This window comes from Danio aesculapii, chromosome 18, assembly GCF_903798145.1.
Source record: "Danio aesculapii chromosome 18, fDanAes4.1, whole genome shotgun sequence".
Classification (NCBI taxonomy): Eukaryota; Metazoa; Chordata; class Actinopteri; order Cypriniformes; family Danionidae; genus Danio; species Danio aesculapii.
The window spans coordinates 32,015,521-32,031,167 of NC_079452.1; the positions used below are offsets into that span (position 1 = coordinate 32,015,521).

Genomic DNA, 15,647 nt, shown 5'->3' on the forward strand with positions numbered 1-15,647 from the left:
ACGCCCAAATTCCATGAGCAGGTGAATTAAAAGGAGGATTCCAGTTATAGTTAATTAATTTTCTCATCCAGCTCAGCTGGTTCATGTATTACCAGTAAGACTTGTTTTAACTGAGTGACAAAAGAGTTCTGACAACACAAAGGGAAGATGAACCAATGATTCGAGTCTATATAATATCATAATTAAGCAAAACTGAACTGTTTTGTGAAAACAATTCTAGCATTATACAGGATTTAGCTAGCCTATTTAATGTGTGTATACATATATATTTAATAAATTAAAGAGTTAATGTCATTTAATTGCATTCAGAATATAATGTTCAACCGCAAACGTGTGACAGGTTAATTTAAATTCCAACCATTCTTTACTTTAAGCAAAACTATTTTCATTCTGTCAGAACTGAAACGATTCCCTTTCTAAGAATCATGACATCGCTGTCATTTCCTCCATGAGATGTTAAAAGGTGCTCTCTGATGGTGAGCATTCAGTAGCCGTCAGCATGTCTTGCACATATCTCCTCTTGGCCGGGCTTCTGCTGGCATACACTGTAACAGCCTCACAATATTATGGAGGATCAATGAGCTTCAACCCAAGACTGAACTCTAATGGTTCATTTGAGGTGAGAACTATTATGCTTTAACTGCTTCATTATACAAATGTGGATTTTAAGTCAAAATTATTAGCCCTTATGTATATATTTTTTTCCTATTTTCTGTTTAAAAGAAATACGATTTTTTCAACACAATTCTAAACATAATAGTTTTAATTACTCATTTCTAAATTATTTTATCTTTGCCATGATGACATAATATATACTGTATAATATATATATATATATATATATATATATATATATATATATATATATATATATATATATATATAAACATATATAAAACAAAAAAGACTTTCTCCAGAAGAAAAAATATTATAGGAAATACTGTGAATAATTCCTTGCTCTGTTAAAAATCATTTGGGAAATTTTGAAAAGAATAATTTATAAATAATTTATTTTTTTGATACACATCTGAATTTTATTAGTCTGGCAGATCAATAAAATGAATAAGGATGAATACATCAGGTGTTTTGTTTATTGATTTGATAAAAAAGAAGAATTTGGAAATAAAAAATACATTATTTTATATGTAATCTATGAATATATGAAATTATAGAATTTGAATGCTGCAAAACAATTCAAATACTGATATAACTTATAATATAATACTTATTATATATAAGTTGAAGTCAGAAATATTAGCCCCCCTTTTCTGTTTTTAAATATTGCCCAAATGATGTTTAACAGAGCAAGGAAATGTTCACAGTATGTCCGATAATTCTTCTGGAGAAAGTTTTATTTGTTTTATTTCAGCTAGAATAAAAACAGTTCTAAATTTTTTAAACACCATTTTAAGGACAAAATTATTAGCTCCTTTCAGCTATATTTGATTTCGATAGTCTACATAACAAACCATCGTTATACAATAACTTGCCTAATTACCCTAACCTGCCTAGTTAACCTAATTAACCTAGTTAAGCCTTTAAAAGTCACTTTAAGCTGTATAGAAGTGTCTTGAAAAATATCTAGTCAAATATTATTTACTGTCATCATGGCAAAGATAAAACAAATCAGTTATTAGAAATGAGTTATTAAAACTATTATGTTTAGAAATGTATATATATTAACTATGTATTTTAATCACAACAAATAAAATGTTTGGTATGACTTTATTGTGATGGTCCCTTTAACGCACTTGTTGAATTTGTTACATTGCACCTACTTGCCAACTAATTCTCAATAGATTATAAGTAGACTGTTAGGATTAGGGTTAGTGTGAGTTGACATGTACTTGCAAAGTTTCTTATAGTTAAATGTCTGTTGAAGGTGCAGTATCAGCAGATATTAAGCAGACAGTCTACTAATACTCAAATGAGAAGTAACTGGCATGTACAGTTGAAATCAGAATTATTAGACCCCTTTGAATATTTCCTAAATTATGTTTAACAGAGCAAGGAAATTTTCACAGTATGTCTGATAATATTTTTTCTTCTGGAGACAGTCTTATTTGTTTTATTTCAGCTAGAAAAGCGGTTTATAATTTTATTCAAAATATTATTAACCCGATTTAGCATTTTTTCGATAGTCTACAGAACAAATCATCATTATACAATAACTTGCCTAATTACCCTAACCTGCCTAGTTAACCTAATTAACCTAGTTAAGCCTTTAAATGTCACTTTAAGCTGTACAGAAGTTTCTTGAAAAATATCTAGTCAAAAATTATTTACTGTCATCATGGCAAAGATAAAATAAATCAGTTATTAGAGATGAGTTATTAAAACTATTGTTTAGAAATGTGTTGAACAAAATCTTTTCTCCGTTAAACAGAAATTGGGAGAAAAATAACAGGGCAGCTAATAATTCAGGGCGGCTAATAATTCAGGGGGGCTAATAATTCAGGGGGGCTAATAATTCAGGGGGGCTAATAATTCTGACTTCAACTGTAGTTGCAATGCAACTTAAATGTGCAATAGGCACCATCAAAATAAAGTCTTACCAAACTAAATGTTTTTTAAAAGGCTAATAATTGTGTGGAATAAGATGAATTATGATGTTAAGTGTAAATAAATTAGACGTTTTGTCTAATTCTTTGCATGTATTCACATTTTAAATGTAAACGCAAAGTCAACTCAATAACACATAATGGCAATAATAAAATAAATGTAAAGGTGTATGCATTCTATATTTATACAGTTTTTCATTTTCTTTAGTAGTTATGCCAACTTATTTTTAAAAGTTAGATTAAGGGTTGCTATAAATAACCCAAAGTAGAACTTTACAACTTTTTTTTAAAGATTTCTTTTTGGCCTTTTTGCCTTTATTAGATAGGACAGTAGTCAGACAAGAAGCGAAGTGGGATAGAAAGAGAGGGAGTAGGGTCGGGAAATGTCCTCGAGCCGGGATTTGAACACGGGACGCCCTGAAGTGCTACGGCACCATATGTCGGCGCATTAACCACTAGGCTATTGCGCCGACGAACTTTACAACTTTTAAAGCCAATTTATACTTTCTTAATTTTGGGAACACCTGAATAGTTTTATGTAACACCATTTAAAACGGGTTCACAATTGCAGTGCAGTATTTTCCAATATAAAGATGTTTGCAAATCACTACCAGCAGATCAACCTCATACAATAAAGACCTCACTTCAGTCATTTAATAAACCATTGATCATTTCAGGTGGAACTTCGCTACAAGACGGCCTACAATGACTGTTCCCAATATAATTACTGGTCCTGCATGTCTGGAGACTGTGGAAATGAGGTCAGTAAAGTGATTGGTAAAGTAGATTCGAGTTCCAATGGAAACAACTGGTGTCAGTCTGAGGGAGTCATAACAACGGCTTTATCCACCAACAGCCCATTTGAGTTAGCGTAAGTGGAATAAGAATCACACACTTAAAATATCTGAACCAAACAATAAAAATATAAAGTGCCAATTTGTTTCAACAGGACAATGGGTTGCTGTTGGATTAACGACAGAGCCGCATACACTGGAGACTGGAGTCTTTTTTCCTACATTGACCTTGGAGTGAGATCCGACACTTTAGTGCCTAACAGATCCCCAATCTCCACCACCCTACCATTTCTTAAGTAAAAACTGCATTCCAGATGTGCATTTAACATGATGTAGGAATATAAATGTACCTTACATTGGCACATTGCTTGTGTTGCAGAGTTCCTCAAAACTGTCCCAGGAGGTACAACCTTTTAGCCTTTGATCCAGAGGATGACCAGGTCAGATGCAGATTTGGACAAAACAATGAGTGTAAAACCTGCAACCAACCTGATGGTTTCACATTGAATCAGGTGAAGAATATTACATTATGAAGTACAAAATGGCATCTTCACAAATTGTTATTTTTAAGAAATATCTATATTTAATCCAAACAGTTTTTAAGCCAGTTTAAAACATTAGTTACTGATGTCTTGCTCTTACCATCTGACTGCTGTTGCATTTCTGTATTATTGTAAATAGAGCAAACTTCTGCATTCAGTGCAATCAACCACAAAATTTACTTGGGTAGTATTAAAAATTATGTTGGTATTAGGGCGACGCAGTGGCGCAGTAGGTAGTGCTGTCGCCTCACAGCAAGAAGGTCGCTGGTTCGAGCCTCGGCTTGGTCAGTTGGCGTTTCTGTGTGGAGTTTACATGTTCTCCCTGCATTCGTGTGGGTTTCCTCCGGGTGCTCCGGTTACCCCCACAGTCCAACCAAGTGTGGTACAGGTTAATTGGGAAGACTAAATTGTCCGTAGTATATGTGTGTGAATGAGAGTGTGTGGATGTTTCCCAGTGTTGGGTTGCGGCTGGAAGAGCATCCGCTGCGTAAAAATATGCTGGATAAGTTGGCGGTTCATTCCGCTGTGGCGATCCCGGATTAAAAAAGGGACAAAGCCGAAAACAAAATGAATGAATGAACTACAGAAATTACATAGGCTAAGTTCAAATTAAGAGGTATAATATTGGTCACAAATTCAAAATAGAGTGCCACAATGTTCCATACATGGATCATTATTTTTTATGCTTTATACTACACTGGAGTTTTATTGTTTTGCTGATAATACTTAGCTCTATATTTCTTTTAGAAAACTGACAAAACATAAATCACAATTTACAAAGTGCATAGTTGATATTTAAAATTGGACGATTAGCAACTTATTTCAAGAGAGAAATAAATTTTAATTATTGAATCAGTGTCAGAAGTGGTAAAAATAGCAACAGACAAAGTGAGAGATTTTAAAAATGATTGTTATGATGTTGAAAAATCGATGTTATCATTTTTAAATAAACTAGAAAAACATACATCAAAAGTATGCTTATCGTGAAACAATCAAGACATTTTACACATTTACACAGTGTTTCAGTTTTTCATACAGTTTTTTTTTATGTAGAATAACTGCTCTCTGTCACATGGACAAACCCTGGTCCTTGGAGTTTATTCATTTGAGCTGGTACTGGAGGATTTCCCCATTCGCAAGATTACTCTGTCCTACACCGATCAAACGTCAGTAGAAAGATTTCCAATCAGTTTAATCAGAAACAGACGCAATGCTTTTGCCAAAACAACGCCTAAAACAACAACCACAACAAAGTGCAAAACAACAAGCACAACAACACGTACAACAACACCACGAAAGCGACACATTACAACACCTACAACAACAAGTACAAAAACACCCACAACTACAACATACACTACAATATCTAAAACAACACCTACAACCACACCCAAAACAATTACTACAACAGCACTTCCAATAAGGTCCAATACAACAACAGCACCCACTACAATAACTACAACAACACCTATGACATCAACAACAACAACACCCGAACCCACAACAACAACCACAATAATTCCTACAACAACCCCCACAACAACACCCGAACCCACAACAACAACCACAATAATTCCTACAACAACCCCCACAACAACACCCGAACCCACAACAACAACCACAATAATTCCTACAACAACACCCACAACAACACCCGAACCCACAACAACAACCACAATAATTTCTACAACAACACCCACAACAACACCTGAGCCCACAACAACCACAATAATTCCTACAACAACACCCGAACCCACAACAACCCCCACAACACCCGAACCCACAACGACAACCACAATAATTCCTACAACAACCCCCACAACAACACCCGAACCCACAACAACAACCACAATAATTCCTACAACAACCCCCACAACAACACCCGAACCCACAACAACAACCACAATAATTCCTACAACAACACCCACAACAACACCCGAACCCACAACAACAACCACAACACCCGAACCCACAACAACAACCACAATAATTCCTACAACAACACCCACAACAACACCCGAACCCACACCAACCCCCACAACACCCGAACCCACATCAACCCCCACAACAACAACACCCGAACCCACACCAACCCCCACAATGATCCCTACAACAACACCCACCCCTGCACCCACCACAACACCTGAACCCACAACAACACCCGAACCCACACCAACCTCCACAATTATTCCTACAACACCCACCCCTGCACCCACAACAACACCAGAACCCACAACAACACCCGACCCCACAACAACACCAGAACCCACAACAACACCCGAACCCACAACAACAACCACAATAAGTCCTACAACAACACTTACCACAACACCCGAACCCACAACAACACCAGAACCCACAACAACACCCGACCCCACAACACCAGAACCCACAACAACACCCGACCCCACAACAACAACCACAATAATTCCTACAACACCCACCACAACACCCGAACCCACACCAACCCCTACAATAATTCCTACAACAACACCCACCCCTGCACCCACAACAACACCCGAACCCACAACAACACCCGAACCCACAACAACACCCGACCCCACAACAACACCAGAACCCACACCAACCCCCACAATAATTCCTACAACACCCACCCCTGCACCCACAACAACACCCGACCCCACAACAACACCAGAACCCACAACAACACCCGACCCCACAACAACACCCGAACCCACAACAACACCAGAACCCACAACAACACCAGAACCCACAACAACACCAGAACCCACAACAACACCAGAACCCACACCAACCCCACAATAATTCCTACAACACCCACCCCTGCACCCACAACAACACCAGAACCCACAACAACACCCAGAACCCACAACAACACCCGAACCCACAACAACACCAGAACCCACAACAACACCAGAACCCACAACAACACCAGAACCCACAACAACACCCGAACCCACAACAACACCTGAACCCACAACAACACCCGAACCCACAACAACACCAGAACCCACAACAACACCCGAACCCACAACAACACCAGAACCCACAACAACACCAGAACCCACAACAACACCCGAACCCACAACAACACCAGAACCCACAACAACACCAGAACCCACAACAACACCAGAACCCACAACAACACCCGAACCCACAACAACACCAGAACCCACACCAACCCCCACAATAATTCCTACAACACCCACCCCTGCACCCACAACAACACCCGACCCCACAACAACACCAGAACCCACAACAACACCCGAACCCACAACAACACCCGAACCCACAACAACACCAGAACCCACAACAACACCAGAACCCACAACAACACCTGAACCCACAACAACACCCGAACCCACACCAACCCCCACAATTATTCCTACAACACCCACCCCTTCACCCACAACAACACCCGAACCCACAACAACACCAGAACCCACAACAACACCCGAACCCACAACAACACCAGAACCCACAACAACACCCGAACCCACAACAACACCCGAACCCACAACAACACCTGAACCCACAACAACACCCGAACCCACAACAACACCAGAACCCACAACAACACCAGAACCCACAACAACACCCGAACCCACAACAACACCAGAACCCACAACAACACCAGAACCCACAACAACACCAGAACCCACAACAACACCCGAACCCACACCAACCCCCACAATTATTCCTACAACACCCACCCCTGCACCCACAACAACACCCGACCCCACAACAACACCAGAACCCACAACAACACACGAACCCACAACAACACCAGAACCCACAACAACACCAGAACCCACAACAACACCAGAACCCACAACAACACCCGAACCCACACCAACCCCCACAATTATTCCTACAACACCCACCCCTGCACCCACAACAACACCCGAACCCACAACAACACCAGAACCCACACCAACCCCCACAATAGTTCCTACTACAACACCCACAACAACACCCGAACCCACAACAACACCCGAACCCACACCAACCCCAACAATAACTCAAACAACTCTTACAACAACACAAACAACTCTTACAGCAGCACCTATAATGACTCCTACAACTACCATGATAACATCCCAAGCACCAACTACTTTACCACTGAGCAAAATTCCTCTTCAATTTTCTCTTCAAGGTATGTTTGAAAGGTTTGTACAATAAGCTTCAAAATTATATTGATACATGTATTTAAATTAACATTAATTATACATTTCAGTTGGCAGTCCAGCACCATCTTGTGTTGAGGGTGAATATCTGCCACAGTTCCTCTACCCAACACCTCTACACGGAGAACTCTTGCAGGCTCGTGTAAATCATGGGTTTGAGTTCAGAGTGAATGCTTCTGCATCTTTTTCAAGGTATTTTGGGAAAAGGCGTATTTGGGCTTGTTTTAAAATGAAACTAAACTAAACTGCAACTTAATTTGGAATTGCATATTAGCACACTACCCCTGCCTGGTTCTCACATGCATAATACATTAACCATGTCTTCCAGAATTAAAATAGGAAAAAAGAAGACTAATGTTATTTGTCTCTCAGTGTTCATATTTCTTGTTTTTGTCATCCAGAGTTATTGATGTCATCATAAGTGGACCATTAAACAGCACAAAGACCAAAACTACAACTGGAGAATATGTGATTAACTGGACACCAACTCAAGAAAACTATGGTCAACACTTTCCATTTTGCTTCATAGCAGAAGCCCAATACATGTATGTTTCAAAAAGTCAATGTTCTTTACAATTTTGTAACCACTTTAATCATGCTATGACGCTTGATGAAAATGGTTTTGTTTTAAGGTCTGATATTTACCAGTCTGAGATGAGGTGCATTGTTGCAGAGGTCATTGAACAAGGTATGTAAAGCAGACTCAAATGATACTTCTATGAAAAGTGTTGATGACTCATCTTGCAGTACACATTTATTCCTCTCTCCATAAAAAAACATGTTCATTTAAATTTGAACATCAAGAATTGTGTTTGCATACCATTCACCATTAATTCTATTTTCAGGACCTGTGGTACATGTAACCTGCTCTGCAAACTCAATGTCAGTCACAATAGTGAGATCTTCTATCCAAAACCTCAGGGGTGACCAACTGAGACTGATAGATCCTTCTTGTCAGCTTTACTCCAACAGTACTGATGTGTACACCAGCACACCGCTTGATGGATGTGGCACTACGTTAGAGGTAAAGCATTTACAAAACAACACCAACAACAACAACAATAACAACAACAACAACAACAACAACAACCAGATCTTGTGAATCCCAGAGCTAAACGATATCAAATCTTCTGTTTCTTTGTAGGAGACAGACAACGAACTCATCTTTAAGAATAAAGTCATTGCATTTGATGATCCCCAGGGCGTTACATCCAGAAACAACCTAGAACTTGAAATTATGTGCGCGTACCAGAAAAACAACAACATTAGACAGGAGTTTGGTACTCACAAGTCTCCAATCAGAATCTCTGATAAGGGTTTTGGCACATCGAACTATCACTTTGAGTTTTACCCATCTAACAGTTTCCAAAACATGACAGATCCAAGTGCCTACCCACTTGTGTATGATGTGGGAGATATGATCTACATGAAGATCGAGCCTGACTCTCCAGTCCCAGACACTGAATTGTTTCTTGAGTCCTGTATGGCTACACCTTATGATACTCCCAATTACCCGGTCTCCTATCCCATCATCACCAATGGGTGAGATTCTACAAACACATTCGAGCATTCACATAATCTAATCATATCATTGTTACACAATATACTTGTCTTTCCAGTTACCAGACAAAAACAATAATCAAGTGCTTCTTCCTATTTCAGATGCAACATGGATGAAACAGTTCAGTTTTTCTCAAGTCACCAACCATATGTTGAGTTTGAAATGGCGGCCTTCAAATTCACTGGGTTTCAAGACCAGGTTAGAGTCCTATTTAATCCAGACTATGTTTATGAGTCCAATGACAATGCTGCACATTTTATGAACCTTATGCTCACCACAGCTGCATTTTATTCAGAGTTCTTTGATGAAAAGAAGATTAAAAAAACTACAGAACTGATTAGTGGCCAGGCACCCAAGGTTCTTTTGTGACGGCTGATCTGCTTCTTATTCTTTTTCTTCAGAAATTGAAGTCTATGAAAGAGTTTGAATTTGAACTTGGCACACAAATAGAGGACAGTCTGATCAATAACCACATGATCCAACTTGCAATCTATACCTCAAATCGCTTTTGTCACAGAATTTGTAGATATGTAATCAAACACCATAAAAAAATCTGCCCTAAATTTTAAAGGTGAATCAAATTAAACATGCAAGTTTTTATTACACAATTACACAACTAAGCAATTACACAACTTAAAATTTTGGACAAAATTATGTAAAAATGAACAGTTTTGGGGGGCTAATTCAACCAAGCATTTACTAGAGTATACAGTTTTCTCATGTAGAGCATTTCTGAATATTCTGAGCGGTATAAAATTGTATGCGTCTCTGGAAACATGCCTTAAAAGGGGATTGATCAAGTGGCTATATAGAATTTTCAACTGAAAATTCAGTCATCATTTACTCATCCTCCACTTGTTCCAAACCTTTTTGTTTTTTTCAGTTGAACACTAGATAAGCCGGAAACCCGTAACCAATGACTTCAATAGTTTTTCCCCCTATGTTCTTTGGTGTTTAACACAGTAAAAAAACTCAAAGGTTTGAAACCATTTGAGGGTGAGTAAAGAGTGAGTAAGGCCCAATGCCAATTCTACCCCTCAGCCCTTCCCCTTACCCCTCGTTTTGCGCATTCACGTCAAGGGGTAGGGGTGTCCCAATTCTGATTAGCTTGAATGTAATGTAATGTACTTTTTAATTTAATGCCATGTCAGCAGCCAAGGCTATTTTCATGGCAAGAACATTTTAATATTAAATAAACAATTAAGAACAACAAACAAATGAATACACAAGTTAAACAAGATGTTTAGTGTTAATATATGATAAGAATTCTAAAATCATTTCTGGTGTCACTTTGTTAAAAATGTCCTTAAGAGAGTTCATTTCATAAAAAAGTCTTCTAGAATCATTAAAAGCAGGACAGTCAAGTAAAACGTGTTTTACAGTAAGGGGAGTTTTGCAGAACAAACACTGAGTGGGGTCTTCATCTTTAAGCAAAAAAAAAAAAAAAAACATGGGTTAATCTTGTAAGCCCAATACGACATCTGGTAAAAATAACTTGATCAAATCTAGTCTTAAAATTCGGTTTGAGATTTCAGGTTGGATTTCATGCAATTTATTATTTTCCAATGCATCCCACTCCTCTTGCCACTAGTTTAAAATGTAAATGTTGATAAAAGGTCTCATCTCTGATAGAGGAATTTGTTCACAACTTGCTTCAAAGCATCTTTAGCAGCTGCATCAGCTCGCTCCTTTCCTGAAAGCCCGACATGTCCTGGAATCCAGCAAAAAATAATGTGATAAAACTGATTTTGTAGATGGTGAACTTTGGTTACAATATTATCAATCAAAGGATGATCATTTTTTGTGGATTCCATCACTTGAAGGCATGATTTGGAGTCTGTAAAAATAATTGATTGATTAGCTTGAAGGCGTAGGGCTAAGGGGAAGGGGTAAATACCCCCTCGAATGTAGATTTTTCAGGACCACACTCGAAACCAAGAGGTTTTCCAGAATACACCAGCCACAACGGCAGAATCACTCCACTCGGAAGTAAGGAGATCCACAAATTAGTCATTATTATGAATTTTTACAACAAACAAGCACGTTTTAATATATTCATCACTGAGTACGTGTTTTACCGTCATGCTTTAAAAAAACTTCTAAAATAAAAAACACTAAATTTGGCTATCTATAATCCATAATCATAACTCCAGTACAGCAGTCCCACAATACAGACACTCGATGACACTCAAATACCCTGTCAGAAAAGTCTAGTGGCTGGGAATGAGCTTTTTACAGTGTCTGCTATAATGTTAATGTTGTTTTTGATGTGTTTACATAGGGTATATGGCCACTGTGTAAATGCACAGTATAGTTACGATCTTATTGCCCCATTAGATCATTATGATAACATGATATATTCCTTCAGTGATTTCCTGAAGATAAATACCAAAAAATAGCACAACTGGAATAACTACAGCAGTCACGATCATCTAATCTCATCTGAAGCAAGAGATCGCGATGACATGTGATGCAGTGTGCTGATGCTGTAGTGCTGTCCCATTTCTTAGGAGTAAATTTTGAAGCCCTCAGTTGTAAGGGCCAAGGGAAAGGGGTACAAAAAATAGAATTGGGATTGAGCCCAAGTCTAACTTAGACATATTGATACTAAATTTGATGCGTGTCACTAGCTGGGTTTCCATCACCCTGTGATAATGCACATTATGTATCACGTGAGAAACAAGTGATGGAAACTCCTAATTTAGAATTAAATCTCTTGCTTGAAGACAAAGGGTTAGTCCAAATATAATGAGAAATAAAAAATGCATTTACCAGAATGATTTTTAATAGTAAATCAAACTTGCGAACATTAAACCCAAGTGACTCCATAATGCTGGCCTTGTTTACTGTTGGTTGCTAGGTGACTACAGTCAGCCACTTGTGATTTTTTTTTTTGTAAACTGTGAAAAGATTCACTTCACATTAGGATGTAAACCTGGCTACTGTCACCTCACAATGACCACAACACATCAATTTGATAACAGCGCCACCCATTGGTCAAAAAATAAACCACTAAATCAGGTTACTAATAAAATTATAATTTTTCAACTTTTGACTAAAATTGCATTACACATCGTCTGATCGTTGTCGTCATGCTTAGCTCAATTATTGCTCATTTTGTCCTGTCCTGTCCATTTTGTTTGTCCTGAAACTAATGTTATGTGGGTTGTTCTGGTCCAAAAACAGAAAAAAATCATTCGTCCTTGCATTTCGAGTCGTTCATTTAGTTGATGGTGAGGCCTTCCACACAAACCTATCCATTTAATTAAGTTTTGGGAAAGGATTCAGTCTTATATTGCTCAGCCTGGGTACTTTTTCATGTTAGAGGCCAATGTTACTAGACATACACTTGGATTGTCAGACTATTTTGTTTGTTGGACTAAAATGGCGGACAGTGATTATTTGTAATTGGTCAGATAACCTGTCAGTCAAACTGCCAGTGAAAGATTAATTGCATTATGAGCTGTTAACATTATATTTTCTTCAAGAGAATAAAAAAAAAATCAAACCAAGCAATTTAAATTCAAATCACACATTCGGATGGATATAAGACCTTATTTACAAGCACATATTTATAAGTGAAATGAAACATAATATGTCTGTTAAAAATGTCTCATTATCTGTTAACTTTTTGTCTTCTTCCTCACCCCCTGCTCATCTGTAGGTGTTCATCAGCTGCTCAATCATCGTATGTCAGGCAGGCGTTCCCAACACTCGCTGCTCTCAGGGCTGCATCAACGGCACTGTCGCTCCACCTTCACACAACATCAACAAAAGAGATGCCCCCATCCAGACCAGCAATCACTTCATCTCCCAGGGACCCATACGGCTGAGGAGGAGCCCATCACGTAAGACAGCATATCTTCATTCATATTGAGTAACATGATTGTATCCTTAACTAGTTTGTTAACCACTGCAACCTTTACTCACATTTCAGAGGTCACTGGGAATCTGGGATTGAATGTAAACCTTGCTGTCGTCGCTGGGTGTCTGGTGGCCATTGCTGCTATGATTTGCGCTGTGATCCTCTACACATCCAAGACGCCCAGGATCAGAAAACAATCCTTGCCATCACACGACTTTTAAGCGTGTCAGCGTTTTTTTCCAAAGCATAATGCAATGATTTTACTGCGAAAACACTATTTCTAAGCTTGTTGGTGAAAAGAAATATTTGGTGAGGTTTTCTTGCTTTTGTAATCATTCATTTTCTTTTCGGCTTATTCCCTTTATTAATCTGGGGTCGCCACAGCCTACCCAATTCACCTGCACCGCATGTCTTTGGACTGTGGGGGAAACCGGAGTAAACCCACGCGAACGTAGGGAGAACATGCAAACTCCACACAAACGCCAACTGACCCAGCCGAGGCTCAAACCAGCAACCTTCTTGCTGTGAGGCGACAGCGCTACCTACTGCGACACTGCGTCACCATCTTTTGTAATCATTGTTATAATAATTTTTGAGCTTTAAAAAAGGCCTTAAGAAATGACGTTATTATTTTAAAGAAATTAAACCTTAACTATATATACTTTAACCCTTAACTTTAAACCTTACTCATGCATTTAAAGTTCCGCAGCTAAAATTAGATCCATTTCCAAATCAGTTCACAATCAGTTCTCAGAATCAGAATGAGCTTTATTTGCTAGTGCGAACACACAAGGGGTTTGTTGTAGTTTTCAGGAGCTCTGTGTAAATACCTACATGCATACACATAGACATGCGAGAAAAGAAGAACAGAAGTAAAGGACATGCTGTAAAATAAAATTGTGCACTATATGTAAAATTGTAAATGTCTTATCTAAATGAAAAGAAGCCTCTTATTTTAACTTATATGTATGTAATATGGGCTAATTTTACACTTTATTTAGTATGAGTAACATCATCTGAAATCTGCTTTGTGGAATGTGAATGTGATTAATAAAAATGATCACACACTGTCTCCAAATATTGTTATCACACTTATTCATCCTGTGCTGTTTATTGTTTATGTCTATGTTTATAAGAGAAAAATGAACACCCATCACTGCACCTATTCCAAGCAACATGCTAACAAAGCATAGCTAAGGGTTGAAATGCTTGAACAATAAAATAAAATCTACTTGCCAAATAACCATCATGCCATCAATACATCAGGTGACTTAAAAGAAAGAAAAACGTGGCAAAAATAATTGGACAAATTAATACCTTAATAGCACCGGGTTGGACGCCCTTTTGCCTTCAGACCTACTTTAATCCTTCGTGGCATAGATTTAACAAAGTGCTGGAAATATTCCTCAGAGGTTTTGGTTCATATTGACATGAGAGCATCACGCAGTTGCTGCAGATTTGTCGGCTGCACATCCATGATGAGAATCTCCCGTTCCTCCACATCCCAAAGGTGCTCTATTGGATTGAGATACGGTGACTGTGGAGGCCATTTGAGTACAGTGAACTCATTGTCATGTTCAAGAAACCAGTCTGAGATGATTCGCGCTTTATGACATGGCGTGTTGTCCAAGTAGCCATCAGAAGATGGGAACACTATGGTCATAAAGGGATGGACATGGTCAGCAACAATACTCAGGTAGGCTGTGGCATTGACACGATGCTCAATTGGTACTAATGGACCCAAAGTGTGCCAAGAAATTATTATCCACACCATTACACCACCAGCAGCAGCCTGAACTGCTGATACAAGACAGGATAGATCCATGCTTTCATGTTGCTGATGCCAAATTCTGATCCTATCATCCAAATGTCGCAGCAGAAATCGAGACTCATCAGACCAGGAAACAGTTTTCCAATCTTCTATTGTCTAATTTTGGTGAGTCTATGTGAATTGTAGCCTCAGTTTCCTGTTCTTAGCTGACAGGAGTGGCACCCGGTGTGGTCTTCTGCTGCTGTAGCCCATCTTTCCCATGGTTGGATGTGATGTGTGTTCAGAGATGCTCTTCTGCAGATCTCGGTTGTAACGAGTAGTTATTTGTGTTACAGTTGTCTTTTTATCAGCTGAAACCAGGCTGACCATTCCCAGACTGACCAT

The 15,647-nt window shown here is 38.5% G+C and overlaps 1 protein-coding gene across 1 annotated transcript; it reads left to right on the forward strand.

The window, feature by feature from the left end:
• Nucleotides 1-467: 467 nt before the first annotated feature.
• On the forward strand, nt 468-14,570 carry LOC130245280 (mucin-2-like). Its single transcript, XM_056477919.1, is given in 13 exon segments — nt 468-619; nt 3,239-3,432; nt 3,511-3,651; nt 3,735-3,867; nt 4,951-8,035; nt 8,117-8,258; nt 8,468-8,611; nt 8,699-8,754; nt 8,912-9,090; nt 9,211-9,608; nt 9,729-9,825; nt 13,292-13,475; nt 13,565-14,570. Coding segments are annotated over 13 exon segments (5,022 nt in total). The 5' UTR covers nt 468-499; the 3' UTR covers nt 13,714-14,570.
• Nucleotides 14,571-15,647: the final 1,077 nt, after the last annotated feature.